This window comes from Trachymyrmex cornetzi, unplaced genomic scaffold (assembly GCF_001594075.2).
Source record: "Trachymyrmex cornetzi isolate Tcor2-1 unplaced genomic scaffold, Tcor1.1 scaffold647, whole genome shotgun sequence".
NCBI classification, from domain to species: domain Eukaryota; kingdom Metazoa; phylum Arthropoda; class Insecta; order Hymenoptera; family Formicidae; genus Trachymyrmex; species Trachymyrmex cornetzi.
The window spans coordinates 1-21,915 of record NW_017299967.1 but is presented as its reverse complement, the minus strand read 5'-3'; the positions used below and the strand labels follow the sequence as shown (position 1 = coordinate 21,915).

At 35.6% G+C, this 21,915-nt stretch overlaps 1 protein-coding gene across 1 annotated transcript; it reads right to left on the bottom strand.

Annotated features, from left to right (window-relative positions):
• Positions 1-591: 591 nt before the first annotated feature.
• Positions 592-1,261, bottom strand: LOC108767102 (transcriptional regulator Myc-2; the record flags this gene model as incomplete). The annotated part of the gene is made up of 1 exon (XM_018516798.1): positions 592-1,261. A coding segment is annotated over one exon (626 nt), but the record flags the coding sequence as incomplete, so codon positions are not given.
• Between the last annotated feature and the right edge of the window lie 20,654 nt (positions 1,262-21,915).

Below are 21,915 nucleotides of genomic sequence, written 5' to 3'. Positions count from 1 at the left end.
TAATTTTTAGTTGTGTTAGCCTGTCGGCAATGTCAGTACAGGATTTCGATTGTGTAACGCAACCAAAAATTGGCTGTTGTAGCCAATTAAAAATGCTATGCCATATTTAACCATCTAATTTGCTGCAGCAGCCAATTTTTTCTTTCAGTGTAACATTCGCAAAAAACATCCTGCGCGTAGCTGAATGCTCTTTGTATTTTATGTTTGTAATTTGTGGGCCACTAGTGAATTTATAAATTTGCCACTAAAATTTTAGTAACAAAAACTATATTAAACTTGAATTAGCACTTGAGTGAAATTTCACCCACAATAGTATTCCACACTGTTAAATATATAGTGTCAAATTTAACCTAATGTGAGTCGCCACTGCTCCTACTAAATATATCGTTATTTTTTACTAAAATGATAATTAAATTTGACATAATATAATGTTAAATTGATATTGTATAGTGTCAAATATAACCATTGTTTTAGTAAAAAATAATGATATTATTGAGTAGGAGCAGTGGCGATTCACATTAAGTTAATTTGACCCTATAAAATTTAACAGTGCAGGGTTAATTTACGCGTCGATATCATGTACGCGTTGCAAAGAATCGGATAGATGCGCAGTGTTGCTTTAATTTTAATTTTTTCTACGAAGAAGATGAAAGTTTGCCTACAGTGTTGTTGAAAATTTGTTTCTGTTGCTGTAGTTTTCTTTTGAGCATCTCATTCTGCTGCCTCAGGTATGTGACATTAGTTTTCAAAGTGTTACCAATTTCGGTTAGTGAATTAATAAACATTGCCCCCTGCTTCAAGATGGACACCTTCGACGCTCTGTCATTGCCCGCAACCGCTGGCACCTGCATTCTTAACTGTTCGTAGGATTCTTTCATGTTTATTCGACGTTGTCGCTCCATATTATTATGTAGCCGCCTTTTCTCCGTATCCTCAAATGAATGTCGCTGTAATGCGCACTGTCGCATCGAATTTTGATACTGACATGATGTTGTGAATGGCTGTTCAGGTTGTTGATGATCTGAATGATTCTGAATGCGAGTACGTTTCGGAGCGGGACCAGATCGATTGGCCCTTCGTTTTGAGGGACCCGGTGGTCTACCACGAGGTCGGCGAGAGACAGGGAGCGCATCTTCGTCCGAGTCTTCGTATTTTTCTTTGCGTTGGGATTCCAAATCAAAGCGTGCTATCTGCTTTGCAAACGATAGTTGCTTTTTGCCAGTTTTGACTGACACAACATCAATGATTGCCTCTTCATCTTCTGCAACAGAATTGACGGATTCGTTTGTTAAACCAATGATATGAGCGCAAAGATATTATGTTGCACGTCAAACAATATACATCGCGTAAATAGCTTAAACACATAAATGTCACGCTAGCGTGATGCAGTAAATAACTTAACAGCATTATGCATAATATTGTTAATTATTAATAATGTAATTCGGATAATGAAGTGAATATATTCCTCCATTACAACATTAAACATACAACATGTAACATTTTTTTAAATTAGCTTGAAACTTATAATTCGTAGATTGTTTATGAGTACAAAAATGAAAAATGTCTACAAAAAAATCTAGCAATTGGCATTAGTAGGATTTTCACAAACTGCGTCATACATTATGAAAATGGTTTTGGCAATCGAACCATTCTGAAGAATAAATAGAAATTCATATAATTATCAATTGTTATATATGATATATAAGGTGAATAGCAAATTATATAATCGATAATGCAATCGGGCGAGTCTTTCTCCCGAAATCGCACGGATATGTGCAATAATATTTAAATTTCTGCGGTCGGGTAAGTGCTATAAGTCGCGAAATTGTGATGGAATAAATATCTCAGCTCGAAATGTACATACAAAAATTATAACAATTATATAAATAATGAATTAATAATTGGTAAATATAAATAAAAGTAATCCAAATAATAATTAGAAATAAATATATATTTTGTACTTCAAATTTTATTTGCAATATAATTGTAATATGTGTGTCTTAGTTTTATAAATTATATTCTAGAAAAAATATTATATAAAATTAACCGAGAATTTATAGATATTATAATATACATACAAATTTAAGAACTACAGGTATAATAATACATACAAATTTAAAAGATATTCAGATAAACTCTTAATTATTGTAACCTTCTGTTACGTAAATAATTTTAAATTACCATAATAAGGCATAATATTTTTCCAAGAAAAAAACATTATAAAGCGTTGGAAAAAATCCCTTTGAGGAAGAAATCAGAATTACTAACACTGTAATAATTCAGGTCGTAAAAGCGAAGGATAATCGACAGCGAGTTTTTTGGAGACCATGTGGCTAAGGAGGCGTTCTGAATGACATACGAAACCGTGGGCGTTTCTGCAAACTATGCCATTCTCGGCGCCTGGCACAATTGATGGAAATCCGGTTGGTCCGGATTCCTCGTATGGATGCAACCGCGAACACTCTCGACAAGGGCACTTCCGTAATATGGTTCGTTGTCATATTCACGAGCATGTAAGAGAGAGATTAACTTCGCCTCGCTATTTCTCCCAGCTCTAACCCGTTCGCGTCTCTGAATTGTAGTATAATTCCATCGCAACGATCATTTCGCATCCGCCGAGCGGTTTATCTTATCTTTATTGAGTCAATTCTCTCGTTTGGTATTCGAGATGATTCATATGTAATAAAGCACAATAAGTCGTTATTATTAACTTATTATGTACTCAGTGTTTCTGTGTGCTTCCCCGAGTCACGATTGCCACGCGTCGAAAATGTTTTCAATCCGTTTTTTCGGTCATAAAATCCGCGAGATCATCCGATCTCGCGAACATCGTAATGCTTTTGCCAATCAAAAAGTTTACGAGGAAAAATCTCGCCAAGACGTGCTACATATTATAATTTTCGTCGGTTCTAATGAACTTACTGAGAAGCTCCCTTCTTCCGTGTCAAGTTTTATCGGTAATTTTATGCTACAATCTTGCGTCCTTCGTTAGCCGCAAGACTGCCGTATGCACGCAAGAACGTCACGCAGCTTCGTGCATCTCTCCCATTTATAGCGTAATAATGAGAGTTTGACAAATAACAATGTTTACCGGCCTTCAGAGAAAATACACTAATAGTAAGTATTATACTGAAATATACATTTAATCATATTAAATTTTTTGGTCATTTTCTCTAACTTAATAAATTCGATCACTCGCATTATGAAATATTATTGAAGCATTAAACATACTGTTAAATTACGTGACAACATCATTATTGCACTGAGAAAAAAGTGCTGTTGATTCAATTAAAGTCTTTATTACGGGCTGTCACTAACATAAATGATTAATTCATTTATATTTTTATTGACGTAAAGGCATAAATTATTATTTCAATAATCAAGGCTTTTATGTCAATAAAAATATACATAAATTAATTACTTACGTTAGTAATAGCTCGTAATATAGACATTAATTGAATCAATAACATTTGTTTCTTAGTGTAGGTATTTAATTGTTTAAAAATATTTATATGCATATATGTGCTTACATTTGAACTTTGCTAATTCTATGTACAGCAACTTCTAGTACGCACTAATCTCGTGTAGTTACAGAGTTCGTTATTAACCCTTACCGTACCATCTACAATTTGATGCCTCATCCATATACCATCACTTCAAATCTCTTCGTGTTTTCACCTCTTCAAAATAATTTAAAAAATCTCTAAAAATTCACCAACATACTTTCAACTTTCTAGAATAAATATTGACTCTTTATTTTAGAAAATAATAAAATGTATTAGTATAATTTATAATTACCGAAAGACTCAAAGAAACTTGCACGAACAGGAATCGCTCGGTCACTAGTTACCCATATTAGTACGGTAAGGGTTAAGAATCAATTTTTCGTTGTTATCGGAGGTGAGCCACGAGAGATTGCATTCGCGTGGATACACCTAGCGTCACGGGGAAATGCGCGTTAAACTTTGCCATTTAAAGACGAATTCAAGCGCTATTCGTTTAGAGCTCCCAGCTTCCAGCGTGCATACCCTTTTTGGCAGCGCTCCATAGGTGCCGTAACATTTCAGCCCGGGCTCATAAACGAGGACAAGCGGAAGGAGACACTCATCGAGGCACGAGGAAGAAAAGCGAGACGTCTGTCGGCCTCGCACGCGCGCGCCTATGCACGTGCACGAAAGCGGCCTCGCGCGTCGGGGCGCTTCCACGTGCTTGATGCATTCGGACATGAATCCCAGCCGAATCTGGCCCGGGGCCAGCACGTCGTCTCGCCCGCGAAAAGGCGCGAAACGTCTAAAAATAACGATGCAACTGTCCAAGTTAGTAGGCGAGAGGCTCTGATTTATTCTCACGCGCCCCTATCGCCGGCGTTATTCGCGATCCGTAATGAGACATCAAATAATAAACACTCGGTAATCACTCGGTGTACAGCCACTTAATGGGAATTACTTAAAAGATAAATGCTTGATAAGTTAAAGTCGACAGTTGAAGGAAAGGAATCATTATATTGTAAATATTATTGTTAAAAGTACAATATCGTCATTTTTTTTTAAGTATTATTTAATTGCGCAATTAAATTACTAAGTGCTTCTTTCCGCATATCATAATGTAATGTCTATTATCTATTTAGAATTCCTACAAAAGGCAGGTCAAATGATAAAGCTCTTTTTCCCTTTCTCTTTCCTTTTTTTACTGTCACTGACATTATGATGCGAATATCTCGGTCGAGGGAGTGCCTCAATTTTTCGTGACGTTCCACGATGTTCGCGATATTTAATTAGCACAGTCACGTGTGTTCCAAGTGTACACGTTTGTATGTGTGTGTGTGTGGGATAAGCGAGGAGAGCGAAGCTCGAGCGTGACTCGCGTGTGACGGGAACGCGGAAGTCGCGCGTGCAATTGAACGTCAGAATATATGCTAATAATCATACGACTCTAGGCGTAGCGGAATTTGTTTGTATTGGTATCCGTAATCCGTATCGTTGTGACGCACGCACGCGGAACAGACGTCGCGAATGCGCGATTATGCCGCACGCGGAATGACGTTCTAACGCCAGTTAAGTTATACGTAACGATTAATTCATTAACCGGTAATCGTCGACCGACTTCTCCCCACAATAAATGTTGAAGTACTAATTATGGATCTCTCGAGGACGTGTGATAAATAACTGAGAACGTTAGCTCGCTGCAAAGTCAATTTCTCCCGGCGATCTGCATAAAGATAGCTAATAAGTGGAAAGAAACGGTTTTATATCTATATGGAAATAGTTTTGCTATAAAATATTTATAAAAAATTAATTTTTTTAAATTAATACATTTTTGATACTTCAGCAAAACTTCTTTCCATGTAAAGATTTCGTTAGCTATAGACAAAATAATTATCTAGAACGCTCAAGCATGATGTTGTAAAAAATTGTAATATCCTAATAAACATCTTGAATGTCGTGTATAGTTGTTTTCATAGTCCAATAAAAATATTTTCAGAACTGTATCTAGCTAAATGTTTACAGACTTCGGTGAAACTGTTCTTTTCGTGATACCATATATCTGTATACGTATAGCGTTTCTACCAAATCGTGGCAATAATTCTTTCCAAATTACGGATGTATAATCACTTTTATTTATCGATTACATATTACCGACTCACTTGCACGCGCAGCATAACGCACATACGTTTACCGGTAATGATTTACAATTAACGTTACATAAAACATTAGCATAATTATACAACAAAAGAAACACATTGCAAGGCACTGCGTGCTCGAGTAATCCACCTGACTTGGTGAAAAGTTTCTCAACCTATCTACCCTTGTTGATACGTTCCGTATTAGATCCCATTCTCTCTCCCTCTTTCTCTTTCTTTCTGTCTCTCGTCCAACTCGTCTCGTTTTACGTCTCGTCCTCGTCTCGTTTTACAAATATCGGTCTTACGAATGCATTGTGTCACACGCGCCGTCGCGAAGAGGCTGTAGAAGTGGTCGGCGGTCCGTCGCGATGCAAGCACGTCGGTGCAGCGTGCACTTCGATGGAAGAAGGAAGAGTGACGGGGGATCAAGTACTCCGCGAGGCCAGAACGGGGGGAAGGGGGCGGTAGACGGTAGAGAGAGGGGCAACGTCAATTCGCGGCAGCACGTGCACGGTGCAGTCGCGTAAGAACGACCTTGGGGGTCAGTGCTCTCCGCGTAAGCAGGCCATAGTAGTACGTCGACGCGATCGATCGTCTCCTCTCTCTCTCTCTCATTGAAGTATAGGCGACGCGGCGTCGATAGAGGAGACCAGAGGAACAGAATGAGGAGCAGACAGACGGGATAGGGAGCAGAAGGAAGCGAGAGACACGACGAGGAGGAGAGGACTCCTCCGCGCCGTATCGAACGCGACGAAAGCCTCTGCTTAGGGGATGTTTGGGCGTGGATCCGGGGTGAGAGTCTACTCCCGCGCTTCGGTTTTCAGGTGGTAACCCCTTTTCGCCCCTTGTATTCCCCTTGGCTCTGTCTCTCGGATGCTGGAATGCTGGCGGCTCCCCGTGAAAGGAGCGAGCGAGCGCGAAATTCGTGGACGGATAAATCCGGCGAGATAGCGTGATGTCCAAAATATTGTCTGATTATTGGAAGGATATTTTGAATTACTTAAAGTAATTTGTATAAATTACTTTATACGATTTTTTTTGTTAGATAGTTGGAAAATTTATTCTAATAATACTCAAATATTATGTAAATTAATATAAAAAATGTAATATTAATACAATTTTTATGCAATATTTCTCCGGTAAAATTAAATATTTACAACATGTTAAATTAATATATTTTATTTATTTATATATTAGAATTTGTATTTTAAAATATATTATTTTTATGTTATTTTTTTTCGTTTATTCATAAATTGTGTTATTTTGATACTAAAAGATGTTAAATATCGATTTAATACAAAATATTCAAATACACAATCACATTTTTATGCTGGATATGTTAAAAATTCAACATAAAAAAGAACCGATTCTAATACAAATACAATGTACTATAATCAAGAAAAAGAATTTTACTTAAATTAATTAACGAGAAAAGAAATTTTGTAATGAAAGTTAGGAAAATAATTTTAAATTGTACTTCAATTCTATTCGAGTTGTTGAGAAAAATGTATGTTTACATTAAAAATTAACTAGACTCATAAGGAAAATTGTAAACGTATGTTTTAAAAAATTGCAGATAGTGTAGATAAAGAGTAATACACGTAATAAAACTAGTTCAAGGGAATACATACACTATTTTCTACTAATTATGATAAGATTAACCCATCAACCTAATTTAAAGTGCCATATCTTTAACGAATTAAAGACCGATCAGTTAAGGATAGAAAAAAGTTAAATGTAGGTACTTTGATAAGAGAAGGAGCTAATCTAATCAGAATGACACATAGCAATTAAGGGTTGAGTAGCACGATGTTGAGTAACCACATCGATAGAACCCTCGAACACGATAGACGATACTCGAGTTTCATGTTTCGTGCGATAAATATGTAAGTCTCACGATACGACTCGCGCGGTCTGTTTAGTGATAACCAACCGATAAGCGAGAAAATATGAATCTTCGTGACCTGCGCGAACTTTCCTTCAAGTGGCTTCGACCTATACACATAAAACTTCGCCGTTATTCACGAATTATGTGAATATTATCACTTTCCCGGCGCCACATACAACACTTCGAGATCTAGGAAAGGTCTAGAAGAAAACTTCGTCTAGCGATGATCTACTTCTGTCGACCCGAGTGAACTCTCATTCTTGTTCCGCTCATAGATTACTGTTTTCTTCGCGTCATCAAATCTCTCGCATTTCCGTATCTTACGAATTAGTGTAGCTTAAGCTCCACCCGATTCCCTAATTTTGATGGTATTTTACGATTTAAGAACTCTCTCTCTGATATCAATTATAAAATAAAAAATAATCAATTATAAAAAAAAATAATAAAAATTAAAAAATCAAGCAAAAGTGAAAATGACTTTTTTGAAATGAGGAGTACTGTAAAGTTTTCCAATTAAAACTTTCCTGCTTTTTAACTTTATAGCAAAGAAAAGATCTACAAAGTTTTCCGCAAAATCGCGATTATATTGGAATTCAAGCAAAGCATCTACGTAAAGAGCTGTTTATACTTTAAAGCAGCCTCGAATGACGATCCTATTCCTCGTGCCACATATGCGAACGTGACGGCACGTTTCTCTTCCTGGTCAGCCGTATATAAGACGAAGCCATAAATCTTTTCATACCCGAGCCCGAGCCTTGTGATGTCTTGTAACCAACGAGCTTCCAATCCAGTTACGAAAGTAAGCATCGTCGCACAAAGCAAATTGAATGCCTGAATCCGTTGATTCGTGGCGTGCCGAAATAAAGAATAACAATAAGGAATATATACAAATAAAGAATAACAATAAAGAATACATAAAAAATATAATGTCATATAAAGAACATGCCACGTACAAACGGGCATACACTCACGTCGCGACGCGTATTATCGACGAATCGAGTTGAGATTGTGCAGGCAAAAAAGCAAAGTAAACATTCTAATGATTGATCTAATGAGAATGCTCAATTTTATATATTATAATTAGTTATTAATTAGTAATGTTATATGTGCAAAGGAAATTAATATACATATGAGACTTTGTTTTATCAACAAATATATAAAATAAGGCTCGAAAGAATCTATCAGTGAAAAATATAAAAAAGCCCATCAGAGCCTACATCGGCTGTTCGGACAGAAAATTCTTTATTTTCGTGTGAATGTAACAAAACGAATAAAATAAACGACCTTTCAATTCGGGTCCTTAATTATCAATATAAAATATAAATCGAAATTACATAAGTAACGCAAATTCCAAGATTCCCGACAATTTAGCTCGTTCTTCTTTATCCAAATATCAAATTAGCGATGTAATGAATAGCCAAATTATTATCAAAAATATTAACTTATACAATAATAATATAAAAACTTACATGAAGTAAAACCGAAGTCATATACATTGCGTCAATAAGTAGAATCATATCGCTCATCAGATTGTCAGATTTGCTATGTAGTCATTCAAAAGAAAAATGAAAAACAAAAAATTAAAGAATTATTAAAATCTATTTGCTACGTAATCATTCAAAAGAAAAACGAAAAATGAAAAATTAGAGAATTATTAAAATTATTTGTCTGAATTTTAATTTTATTAACTTACATGTAAGAGCGTTTCTCGCGACTCGACGTAAAGGTCTTGTGGTGTCGACAGTCAGAGATGAAATGAGAGTCAAAATAATAAAGTCATGTACTTATTGAAATGAAAATAGAAATAAGAACAAAGAGGGGAAAACAACGTCAGAAATCCGTAAACAGATTCATATATAGTGGGTCTAAAGAATACGTATCATTCTGTAAATTCAAACTCTGTTTCTGTTGCTTTATATGGATCGTTTCCGAAATCAGTCTTTTATTAATCACCCTTTTCTCGTCTAATATCTTGACACTTTCCCAATCAAAATCATGCTGTTGACTAATTCTGTGTTCTGTTATTACGGAATGCTGTGTAGTGTTCCAATTTATGTGATTTTTATGTTCATTTATGCATGTCTTCAAACATCTACCTGTTTGGCCCACATATGATGCTTCACAATCCCAACAATCAATTTTTTTGCATATGATGCGTCACACATTGATACACTGGTGAACACTTTTAATTTATTCCATCTCAGATTAAAATTTACAACTGAAATAGGCGGGGACAAGTTAAATTTTCTTGATGTCAGCTTAATTAAAAAAGGAAATTCTCTTATTCATAATTGGTACCACAAACCTATTTTTTCTGGTCGTTATTTAAATTATTTTTCTAGACATCCTTTATAAAAAGTGGGGACAATTGTTGGTTTAATTGATAGAGTTCTTTCTTTGTTCCACCCTATTTACTATCAAGAGAATTCCGAATCAATAATTAAAATTCTTTTAAACAATGGATATCCATTGAAACTCATATTCTTAAAAATAAAAAATAGATTGTCAAAAAAATTTAAACTCTAAATGGAATGACCAGTGTAACACACCTAAAGACAAGACAACGGATAATAATGAAGATAAAATCAATCACAGATTTTTTACAATTTCCTTTATACCACTTTTATCAGAAAAGATCAAAAAATTTTTTAAAAAAGATTTGATTGGGAAAATGTCAAGATATTAGACGAGGAAAGGGTGCTTGATAAAAAACTAATTTGTGAACGATACGTATTCTTTAGACCCACTATATGTGAATCTGTTTACGGATTTGTGACGTTGTTTTTCCCCCTTTGTTCTTATTTTTATTTTTATTTCAATAACTACATAACTTTATTTTTATATATTTTGACTTTCTAGTTTAATCTCTGAATGTTAACACCACAAGACCTTTACGTCGAATCGCGAGAAACACTTACATGTAAGTTAATAAAATTAAAATTCAGACAAATGATTTTAATAATTCTCTAATTTTTCGTTTTTCTTTTGAATGTCTACATAGCAAATCTGACTATCTGATGAAGGATGATTCTATTTATTGATGCAATGTATATGATTTCGGTTTTATTTTATGTAAGTTTCTATATTATTATTGTATAAGTTAATATTTTTGATAATTATTTGGCTATTCATTACATAGCTAATTTGGCATTTGGATAAAGAAGAACGAGCTAAATTGTCGAGAATCTTGGAATTTGCGTTACTTATGTAATTTCGATTTATATTTTATATCGATAAAGACCCGAATTGTGTGAAAAGTCGTTTATTTTATTCGTTTTATTACATTCATACGAAAATAAAGAGTTTTCTGTGCGTCCGAACAGCCGATGTAGGCTCTGATGGGCTTTTTTATATTTTTCACTGATAGTTTATTTCGTCAGTGATTGAAAAAAATATTATCATATAAATCTATAAAAAAAGAACACTTGAATAAAATTTCATACGAATACATCACGTCAATTGTACCAGTAACTGAATTTCTAGCCAAATAATTTTTTTAATTCAATTTTCAGTTTATATAATCATAAAAATATATTACAATTATAATATATGATATTTATTTATTATAATATATTACAATTATATTTTTTTCTCAATAACTTGCAATCGAAATTAAATATTTTTATTACTTACTTCGACACAAGATATTTAACTTTTTCTTTTTAGTTTCTTATTATTTTCTTGCTGTTTTATGACAAATATTTTAATAATTGTAAATAAATTGTTGATTTTTCAATCACTGGGTACATTCGGTTATTGGAACATTTATCTTATGTCGAAAAGGAAAAAAAGAAGTCACACGCCGCATTCCAGCCACGGCCGGTTTCGCCGTTCCATTCGCTCGCACACGGATACAGTCGCCGATGGAGGAGGGGAGAAGTGTATGGTATACCTTTACGGTATACGTGGTGTTTGGGGAGGTAATAGTAGCGCAGTCGACGTCCGTCCCGGTGACCAGACGTAATCAGAGCACTCCCACACGGCAATAGCTGGGCCGTAAATCAACGATGCATTAACGCTGGAGCATCGGGATGATTCCTTCCCGTTCGCCCGCGAGAAAGTGCGGATGAATCACTCCGTGCCTTCCACATGCGAAAGTAGGCGTCACGAGTATCACGTAGGAACGTAGGAACGCGAATTGCTTTAAAATGCGACTCTAATCACGTAATCGTCGATACGATCATTCGTGCCTTCGTAAAATAACAATACAGTACAGACATTTTCGCAAAATTCTTGCGAAGTCTATGGTTTATTGACGAGAATCGCGACGAGAGTGATTCGCCAATAAATTTAGATGATCCCGCAGAATGTTCAGCATGCTAACGCATCCAGGTAGATGCATTAGAAAATGACGGAGGAGTGCATCTCATCGCATCAGGGACGGAGACTTTTGACTTTCTGGGTGTGGAATCATCCAAGCGGAAGTAATTTCAGGATAACATAAATATTTTATCTTTTGTTGTACGTGAAAGATGTATTTCTAGGTATACACCCTAGTCAAACTGTTTTTTTGTCAAATTACTCAAAATTTTTTAAGGTTTGCCATTCGGGGTATGTTTTTTTTAATATTCCGAATTCTGGATGTGGAAAACTCCATAAGAAAGTCTCCGTCTATGCACCGCGTGAATCACTAACGAAAATGTCAATTTACTCACTACAGTTTCATTTCTCTTTTTCTCCCTCTTTCTCTTTTTCTCTCCCTCTCTCTCTCTCTCTCTCTCTCTCTCTCTCGGCATTCCTTCCCCATATATCTTTCCTACCGCTAACGTTTCGAGAATAGACGAGCGACTGGCATGCCGCCTCGAACGAGAAATGCAATAAGAACGAAAGGACGACGAGACGGCGAGCCGATCGAAAAGAGAAGAAGGATTTTCAATGAGGGACAAAATGAGCGCGAAATGCGAACGTGAAATGCGAGCATTACCATTAAGTGAGTATCATAATAATAATAATCAACGATAATCGAGCAATATCTTCAGAATCCACCTACTTATTTTTCAAGTAAAATATGTATTTAGAAATTGCATGCATATTTGACTTTATTATTATTTTCAATTTACACAGGAATATTGTCCAATTAACACGAATATTTTCCACTTAATATTTTGTCTATTTTCAGAGAATAGAGTGTACAGAGAATAAAGATTTTATTCGAATTACTAAAATAATCTTTATAAACTAAATGCAATTTTCGTTGTATATCTGATTCTATTAGTACGGAATTTTCTACAAATATTTTATACTTAATATTTCATACTTAATACTTTCAGAAAAAAAAGTACAAAAAATGAAGATTTCGTACGAATTACTAAAATATACTTTATAAGTTAAACGCAATTTTCTTTAATAAATTTATTAAATTAATTGAAATTAAATTAAATAAAATTAAATCGAATTATATGTAAAAATGAGTACTCCGTCGTTTCGTTTATCGCAGACTTGTCTGTTGCAAAATAGTCATTAATTAAGACAGAAAGAAACAGGAGATGAAGAAGCGATTGCTTAAACAAGAAAGGAGTCAAGTCGCTGTCGACAACACTGAGCCAGCATTCCTAAATCAGATTTTGCCGGTCTGACATTTCGGGCGTTCGACTCGGTCTCTTAATTGCCGGTGCAAGAGTCAAGGCGTCCTGGTTAGTCGACTAGACGATTCCTTTTTTTATCTTCCCCTCTCTCCCCCCCCCCCCCCCCTCCTTCTCTCTCTCTCTCTATCTCCTTCATTTGCACGACGATAACCGGAAACGATTGTGCAAAACCCAAATGCGTCGCGTCTATGCGGGAATAACCGATAAATCTGTTCGACTGAAAATGATAATTACCGTATTATCTAAGCCTTTGGAATAACATTTAAATAATTTACGCGGATGGATTTAAAATTATAATGACGCCCGTTGTGCGTAGGGGTATTACTTTAAGTAATGCAAAACAGGTATTAGCTCGTATCACGACTTTAAACTCAGCTCATACAGATGTGATATTCTCGCATGTAACGGTGAAGAGTTTAATGCTTTCCTCAATTATCTACACAAAAATTAGCGACGGTGCCGACTCAAAGAAATCAGCTTCGCAATCCCATATTAAATTTTTCATAAAACACTTTCGGTATGAAAATTAATTGAGTTCAATGGTCACCTTTAGAGGAAGGTATCAAATGTACCGTTTTATCGTTCTGAAAAAATTCCACTCCCATTTAGAAAGTCTTAAGAACAACTTCAGTGGGCGCTCTTGCTACGGCACTTATCTGCAGTCTCTCCCACGCGACCGCAGTTAATGAATGAATGAATTGCGTCATCTTACGGAGATGCGCTTTTACGTACAGTCCCGGCACAAAAATAGGCACCCACTTGTTCTCCCGAAGGAAAGACATAATGGAGTAGTGGGAGGAGGAAGTGAAAGAAAGGAGGAAGAGGAAGACGGTGAAAGTGAGAAAGCGATGCACTTTATTATACCTTATAAATCAAAAAAGAAACAATAAGTGGTAATGTTAAACTTTGGGATAAATTCCTTAGGAATAATTAACAAGAAATTGCAGAAATAGGTATAAAGGTGCACAAATGAAAAGAAGAAAAGTTATTGTCTTAGAGCAAATATTGTAGCAACGAAAAAAAAACTATATATATATAAAATAAAATGTTTAATAAAATCTTTAAATAAAATTTTAAGAATAAGGATAGTAGGTAACTAAGGCGATAATTACATGAAAACTTTGAGATAGATAGAAAGAGAGAACCAGAGAGCAATTTCTAGATTTCCGTTTAGATAGAACGTTGACTAATACCTTCGTAAGATGCCGAATGCGTGCAGAATCGATACTGCAAAGCAAAATTGTTTTGCAATAACCAGAAGGCGCGTTACATTCGCGGTGAAACAGCATTTCAATGATATTAGAATACAACCCACGTCAACCGCCCGTATTATATATGTATTTTAATAATGGACTGCCTGACATTTTCCATACTTTCGTGCGATGGTGCTTTCGTAACGCAACGTTAGCCAGAATAAATTCAGCACGCTGTGTAATTATTCTGCCTATTAACGTTCTGATTTTTATTTCTCGATCTACTGGAGACTTTACGAGAAGTCTACCTTTTTTCACGACGGAAGAATGCGAGAATATATAAATTCTAAGCGCTGCGTATTCGGAATAAAGATAAAATCAAGAATGTCACAAGATAAAGAAAATGTTAATCAGTGACATTTATCATTATTTCTACGAGAGACGTAAAGCAATACAGAAGAGAGAAAGGGATAAAGTATGAAGTCTAGTTGCATGGATTTAGCTCTCTTTGCCATGTAAAATGTTGCACCTTTCTTCAGCAACCCTTTAGCTTCTGTGTAGATTTTGATATTATTTCGGAGTGTATAAAAAAAAAAAGATTTTCAATGATGGATATAGTGGTCGCCAGAATTTTACAATAAAAAAGCGGAAAAACTGAGCGTTTTACCTGTTTCCCTGAAATCGAAATTGACTTTCAGACGCGCATAGCAGCACGTGCGTGATCGTCTGTTTGCGAAACGCGCGAATCCTGATTCCGATGCGACGCGCGCAAGTAGCGACGTTCCAACGCGCGACTTTCCTGGAAGCTTTAAGTGAGGAATTTGCATGAGGAACGGAACCCGCGATGCACAGCCTATACCATCGATGAGAAAAGAACCTGGGCGGAGTGCGGATACCACGAAAGGTAGCTTTAAGCAGAAGACAAGCCGGTGATCTTTCTTGAAATGCTACAATGAGCAAGTCGACACGGGGATGGGAAGAGGAATTACCATCACGTACACAAGTTAATTAAAAGTGTCGCGAGCACTCTATGAATTCTTTAGTAAAATAACTATTGTAGGATATTAATAAATCAAGTAAACATAATAATAGCCAAGCTAGATTTTAATAATAAATATAACAAATATTTTAAATATATAAAACAAATAAGTGAAGTGAGATTTCGATAACACAATTTATATAACAATATTCTAAATATTATAGAAACAAATTATGTTTGTAGTTTACCATAATATTTTTCTCATTTATCGTTGATAGAATAGTAATTCTAATATTAAATTATTTTGAATTCGTTAATTAATTTATAGATATATGTAAATATACATTTACTGCAGAACTTATACTTTTTTATTGTATTTTTATCTCTAGCGGTATTATTATAAGATTTTTATATGATTTTTAAACCCCTCACGCTATTTATCCCTAAAAGTAACTCCCTAAGTGTTAAAAGCGAAAAGTCTGGCCCGCCGTTGAAAACTGACCCACCAGCCAACGTTAATCACGAGATTCCGAGATACGATCTCGATACGGCAAGCAAAATGCACTCGTTTTTTGCCGGTCGCTCAGCCATCCTGGTCCTCACCTAGTGATTAATCTTTCAAGATGCGAGATCGAGTGGTCGGCTCGAGTTCGAGGAATTTCACGATCGTCCACCCAACCGGGAATTTCCTGGCTCCCTACCACGCTCCATCGGCTATATCGCGGATCGCTGTCAATGTTGATTACATATATCGTTGCATTCGCAAGGTCTCGGGTGATTAGCGGCGCTAAGCGCTTAGCGCCACGAACGTAGATATTACTCATTTGCTACAACGACATATGTCATTCAAAAGTTGTGATCTTTCAGTTACTTGCGGAAGATGATGAAAACACAAAGAAAAAAAAAATTTTAAAAAAGAACGAAGGTGAGAAATATCAATAAAAATGAGCTTTATATTTTCAATCGTTAAAATTTTTTAATATTAATTTTGAAATGCAATTATTACATCAAAATCGTATTTCAAAATTAATATTAAAAAATTTTAACGATTCAAAATATTCAAACTCACTTTTTAGAAGACCGTTTTTTTATAATAGTTTGTTTTTTTAGTCGCGTCATCGTAGTAAACAACTTAGCAATTTTGTTTTTTTTCTTTTTAGCCGTGTCGTTAGTATAGTAAATGAGCAATATGTTATTGCAGCTTTGTGCAATTTATGCAAGAGGGCGATTCACAGAAAAATGACTACTCACGCGGGAAACCGAGTTGTTGAAAGTCGAGTTTTTAAATATTTATACTCGAATATGTCAATTTATCTTTCGTTGAATGAATAATTAAACAATGCCGTTATTTAACGATGCAAATTCCTAATTGTTAAATCAATATAAAAAAATGTTTAGTAAATATAATAAAATGCGATAGGTCGCAAAAAGTGGAAAAGAATCTCATGTCTTTTTAGGATTGAGACTCGTTGCATCCGTACGTTAATTACTGACAATTGGCCGATTGTGAATGAAACACGCGCGTCTTCCTGACATACGCCAGGATACAGTTCTCGACGATGAATCATCCCGTCACGGGTCGGTGCAATGAATCATATGACAGATCCACTTTTCCGAGGAAAATCCGACTGTCAATTTTTAGTTAACTGTTCTGCTCGCGTCCACTTGGACTATTTCCAACTTCGTAATGTATGTGTGCTCACCGATGTTTCTTCAAGGAAATGTGATTGAGAGATCAACTAGACGTAGATAAATTAAATTGCAATAAATATTTCTGCGAAAACTACTCTCTAAATTTTAATCAGTGAATGAAATGTGAGATCCTTAACTTAGCTGATCTTTATTACGTGATCCAACTAGCCTTATTTTAGTTAAATTTCACTGATTATTAGTACCAAGTATGCCACTGAGTAATTAGTGACTATCGACTGATTCAGATTTAGAGAGTACGATTCGACTGTGATTACAGACACTATATATATTTTTTATTAATAGTCACCTTTCGCTATTGACATAAAAAGCACTGACAAGCAATAACTGCAGCGATACGAAGCCACGTGTAAGAAAATTAATATATTCCGATTTCCTCAACCATACCATTTGTTTGTAAAAAAAATTATTATCGTTAGTTAATGATTCAGCAAAATTATTACTAAGATATTTATTCGGTAAAATTATTTAAATGAAATGAGTATAAAAGGCAGATGCCGCAGGGGCTACCTGCCGGCGTGGCACGCCGTTGAATGCCCCCGTCGCACGATTGCGGCGCGAATGGCAAAAAGGCTTAACTGCATTCCGGCGACCATTTAAACCACCGCGGCGGGATCCCACGCCTGACCGCAAACGGCGATCGGCCAAGCGGACCGGCGCGGCGCGGCGCGGCGCGGCGGCAGACCGACCGACCGGCCGGCCGGCTATCGGTTGACGTCACTCGGTATACCGCGCGACCTTCGAGTTCCCGCGCGATCGAACGCGCATGCTCCATCGATCCTCTCGATTGCGCGAAAGGAACATCACGCTCGAAGACGCTCTCGGCGCGGATTTCTGAAGAAACGCTATTCGGACTAGTTAGATTTATGATTAACAGATGTATACATGTACGTGGAAACGATTTTATTAAAGTATCTTAAAATTTAGTTGGACACAGATCTAAAAATAATTTTGTTGGACCACCAAATTGTTACGTAAAAATCTCAGGCATAATGTAAAAAATTTTCTAGAAATTTTTAATTTGAACCCCTACATATAATTATCTTGATGGCCCGACAAAATTATTTTTAGATCTGTGTCTAGCTAAATTTTTTTACGTTTTCGTGAAACCATTTTTTAATGCAAATATTTATAAGAATCAACAAATTATTCAGTTTCTTTGTTTTCCTCTTAATTACATTAAAATGATAAGAATAGGATTACATAATAAGGGGAGGAGGAGGATTTATTTAGCTAGAAATACTTTAAAGCATTTGATTGACCAGTCAGGAGAGTTTTGCTAATTGACCTATGAAAGAATGCTTCAAAGCATTTGTAGGATCAAGTGGACCAAAGCCAAATTTGTTTAAACTCGACTCAACGTTTATATATTACTTTGAACGACCATTTATTTAGAACTTTCTGCGAGTGGAACAAGCAGGCATAGTCAGAAAAGATAGCTATTTATCCTTTCAACGAGATGCGTGCACATATTGCACATGTATATTCCTTTTAAGAATCTGTCGTAAGTCTTCGTAAATTGCTCACTTAATATACGTTGCGGTTGCGCAGAAATGTTCATCAGATTTTAGATGAAGAAACGCACATTAATTATGCACACTCTCAATTAAGATACTTGGAAATAAAGGCAGAGAAATCCGCGCAAAAGGTATACTGGTGATTTAATATCTTAACGGCAAAATGCATCGCGTGAAGATGAAATCAAAAACAGTATTCGTCTTGAAATTCAGATAACGAATCCGTTAGTTTTTAGTTGCGATGGAAAGAATTAACGCATATAAACACGTGATGCGATCATGAAGACCGTCCGTGAGTGTAAAAAAAAGCGAATAAAAAAGACACACCACACCATACGGGCTTAGTTTATCTGCGCCGGATGTCGGACGCTTCATATCTTCTCCGTAACAGAGTAACTTATTACGAGAAAAAAAAAAAGTAATCAATGTGACCCTCTCCCGGATGGATAGAAGGACAAGAAGACCGCCAGTACAGAGGTCTGCGAAGATATGAAAAAATAGCAGTGCGCGTTCGATCTTCCAAAAAAAGAAAGGCAAGGTCGATTGATGGTAATCGCGAGTTACGTAAAAATCGAGAGGCAATTGTTTGCGCGCACGGCAAATCTCGTATCTCACTGGATTTTTCGCGCCCAAACGATTAATCAAATAAAAGATCCACATTGTTAAATTCACGATGTCGAAAATTAAGTGTCCCCAATTCAAATAATTTTTTTCTATAGGTTGCCTACTCAATGTCGTTAATTTAATATTCCGTCAGCAATGTGAAATTTTCACCTTTCCGTAATCTGCATCTTCAAATTTGAATGCAGATTTTTTTTTTATTCCGGATGCATAAAAATCTAAAAACAATTCTTATATACTTGTAAAAACTTTAACAATAAGTGTGAAGTCTAAAAAAACTCTTACATACTTGTGACATACTTTTAACAATGAGTTTTTATTTCATAAAAGTTGAATTGTATTTTACTTATTTTTTTTTATATATCAGAATTCCCAATCAAAGAGTCGACTGTGCCTTTAAATTGTCGGTGCAGCAATTGCCGGTGGAAAGTTAATTAAAACAATCAAGTTAAATGATTTAACTCGAGAAATACATTAAATTTGACTTAAATTTATTATTTATTAAACTATTATTTATTTATTATTTATTAAGTGTATACGTTGTGGACGTTCATTTGGAAATTAAGTAATTTAAAACCACGGAAACGGATTCATTTACATATTGACGTCACGGGAAGCTAAAAATAGCTAAACGTTATTTAATTGAAAGGATTGCCATGGCTTCTTCGACATCGAACAACAGTATACGGAGAAGGGAATTGGTCCGTTCCTCGCGAAAGTTATCCCACGTGGCTCGCGGTGACGATTACGAGCGCGGGATGAAAGAACGGTTCTCACGATGCTCGCGCGCGCACCCAAGCGCCGAGTAATTTACGAGCGCGATTACGCGTTCGTGAATCGGTACGAGTGACGGCACGAGTATCCGCGCGATGTACATCTCACTAAGTACGGCCATGATTCTTGGGCCGTGATAACGGCAAACGCGAGTTTCATCATGGAGGTTGATAAAAAAAAAAAGAAAAAAAAAAGAAAGGAAGACTCAAACAAAATTGCGTTTAGCAGGGACGCGAGTATAGTGAGTAACAAAGTAATCAGAGAAGTATTGGGAAGTGTAATTTGTAATTTTTTGCCCGACCGTTAATCCACCTGTGCGTCTTCATCGAGCCGGCTAACCGATCAAAACCGGCGACTTGCGCATCAGTGATTCGGCCAATTACCATTTATGATCGGGCAACGTCAAGGTCGAATCTGCGACGTGTCCGGTCACATGCCACCGTCATCGCCTTGGTCAGGCAGATTGGGATCCACGCTGTGGGTCCATTTAAAGAGCTGCGGGCAGAGAGAACGAGAGAGGAAACGCGGCACTTTTGAAGGAACCCGCGCGGTTCGAATGTCCCACTGTCTTGCCATTTGTGAAGCGCCATTTGGCGCTTCATACTTCTCGAGTTCTCCACAATGACTGCTACTTAAGTCATTCGTGACAATGTTGCGAGATTGCGACATCCGACGCTATCGGCATCGTTACTCATTCAGATCTACCGCGTCTGAAGGTTTTCAACTGTACGTTTCCGTCGTCAAGATATATTCAATGTCTCTGAAGATAAGTTCGTTTCACATAAATTAGCAAATTAAATCAAAGCCGAATTAAATTAACTTGGCAAGTAACATCATGTACATATCGATATCTGCTTTGTGCTTTTTGACACTTTAAAAACTAAGTCTGCATCAGATTATACATTAGAGACTCATTATTAAATTTGTAATGTCAAGTTGGCAAGTAACATCATGTACATATCGATATCTGCTTTGTGCTTTTTGACACTTTAAAAACTAAGCCTGCATCAGATTATACATTAGAGACTCATTATTAAATTTGTGTAATGTCAAATTATACTCAATTTTAATCATTTCTATAGGTCGTCGCTGCTCAATATGTTAATTTAATTAAAACAATGGAGTTAAATAATTTAACTCAAGAATTGAAGAACTTAAAAACAATATTTTAATAGAAACACAACTCAGCTTTCAGTAATTACAAACACAGAAGGAATACGACATATTTTAATAATTAGAATAACATTAGAATTTTTAATAAGGAGAAAACATTGAACGATTGATTTCAAAGATAGTTTATGTTTATAAAAAAAAAATAGGAAGAGAAACTAAACTTATAAAGAAACAAAATTGCTCGTATACTAATTTGTTTACAAAGTAATGCTTCCATTTTATAACATTAAATATACTAATTTAATCTCACACACACACAAAGTTTTTGTCTTCAGATTAAACAACATCAACTCGTTTCTACATGTAAGTTACATCTAATTTAAGTTTTATTGAGTTGCATCTGACATTATCATAATCTCATAGCATTGATCACACTAAAAATTCTACGCAATTAGTAGTTCGTCATTGATTTTACTATTCGATTATAAATTTTCTAAATTTTATGAATAAAGAGAATTTACCTTGGACAATTTTAACTTTAACTCGTTTCGTTCTGATTGATTAAATTTTAAAGCCTATTCTCTGAGCTTCTTGCATCATTCATCTATTCTTTTTTTTCTTGAACATAGAGAAAAGAAAAGATGGACCTTCAGCTTAAAAAAAAAACAGATCTCCACAACGCGCAATTTCCAATCTTCAATGCGTAGTATGAAGATTGCTTGAGCTTTAGAGAAAAAAAAGAAAGAAAAAAAGGCAAGAGAGTGGAAAATTTTATATACATTATACTTTTTATATCAAATGACCATCATATATTACAACATAACTGAGATTTATTCTCTCTTATTTAAGTAGAAAAATTTTAATTTATATAATTTCCAACGTAAAAATTGTACTGAAGAACATACTGATGAA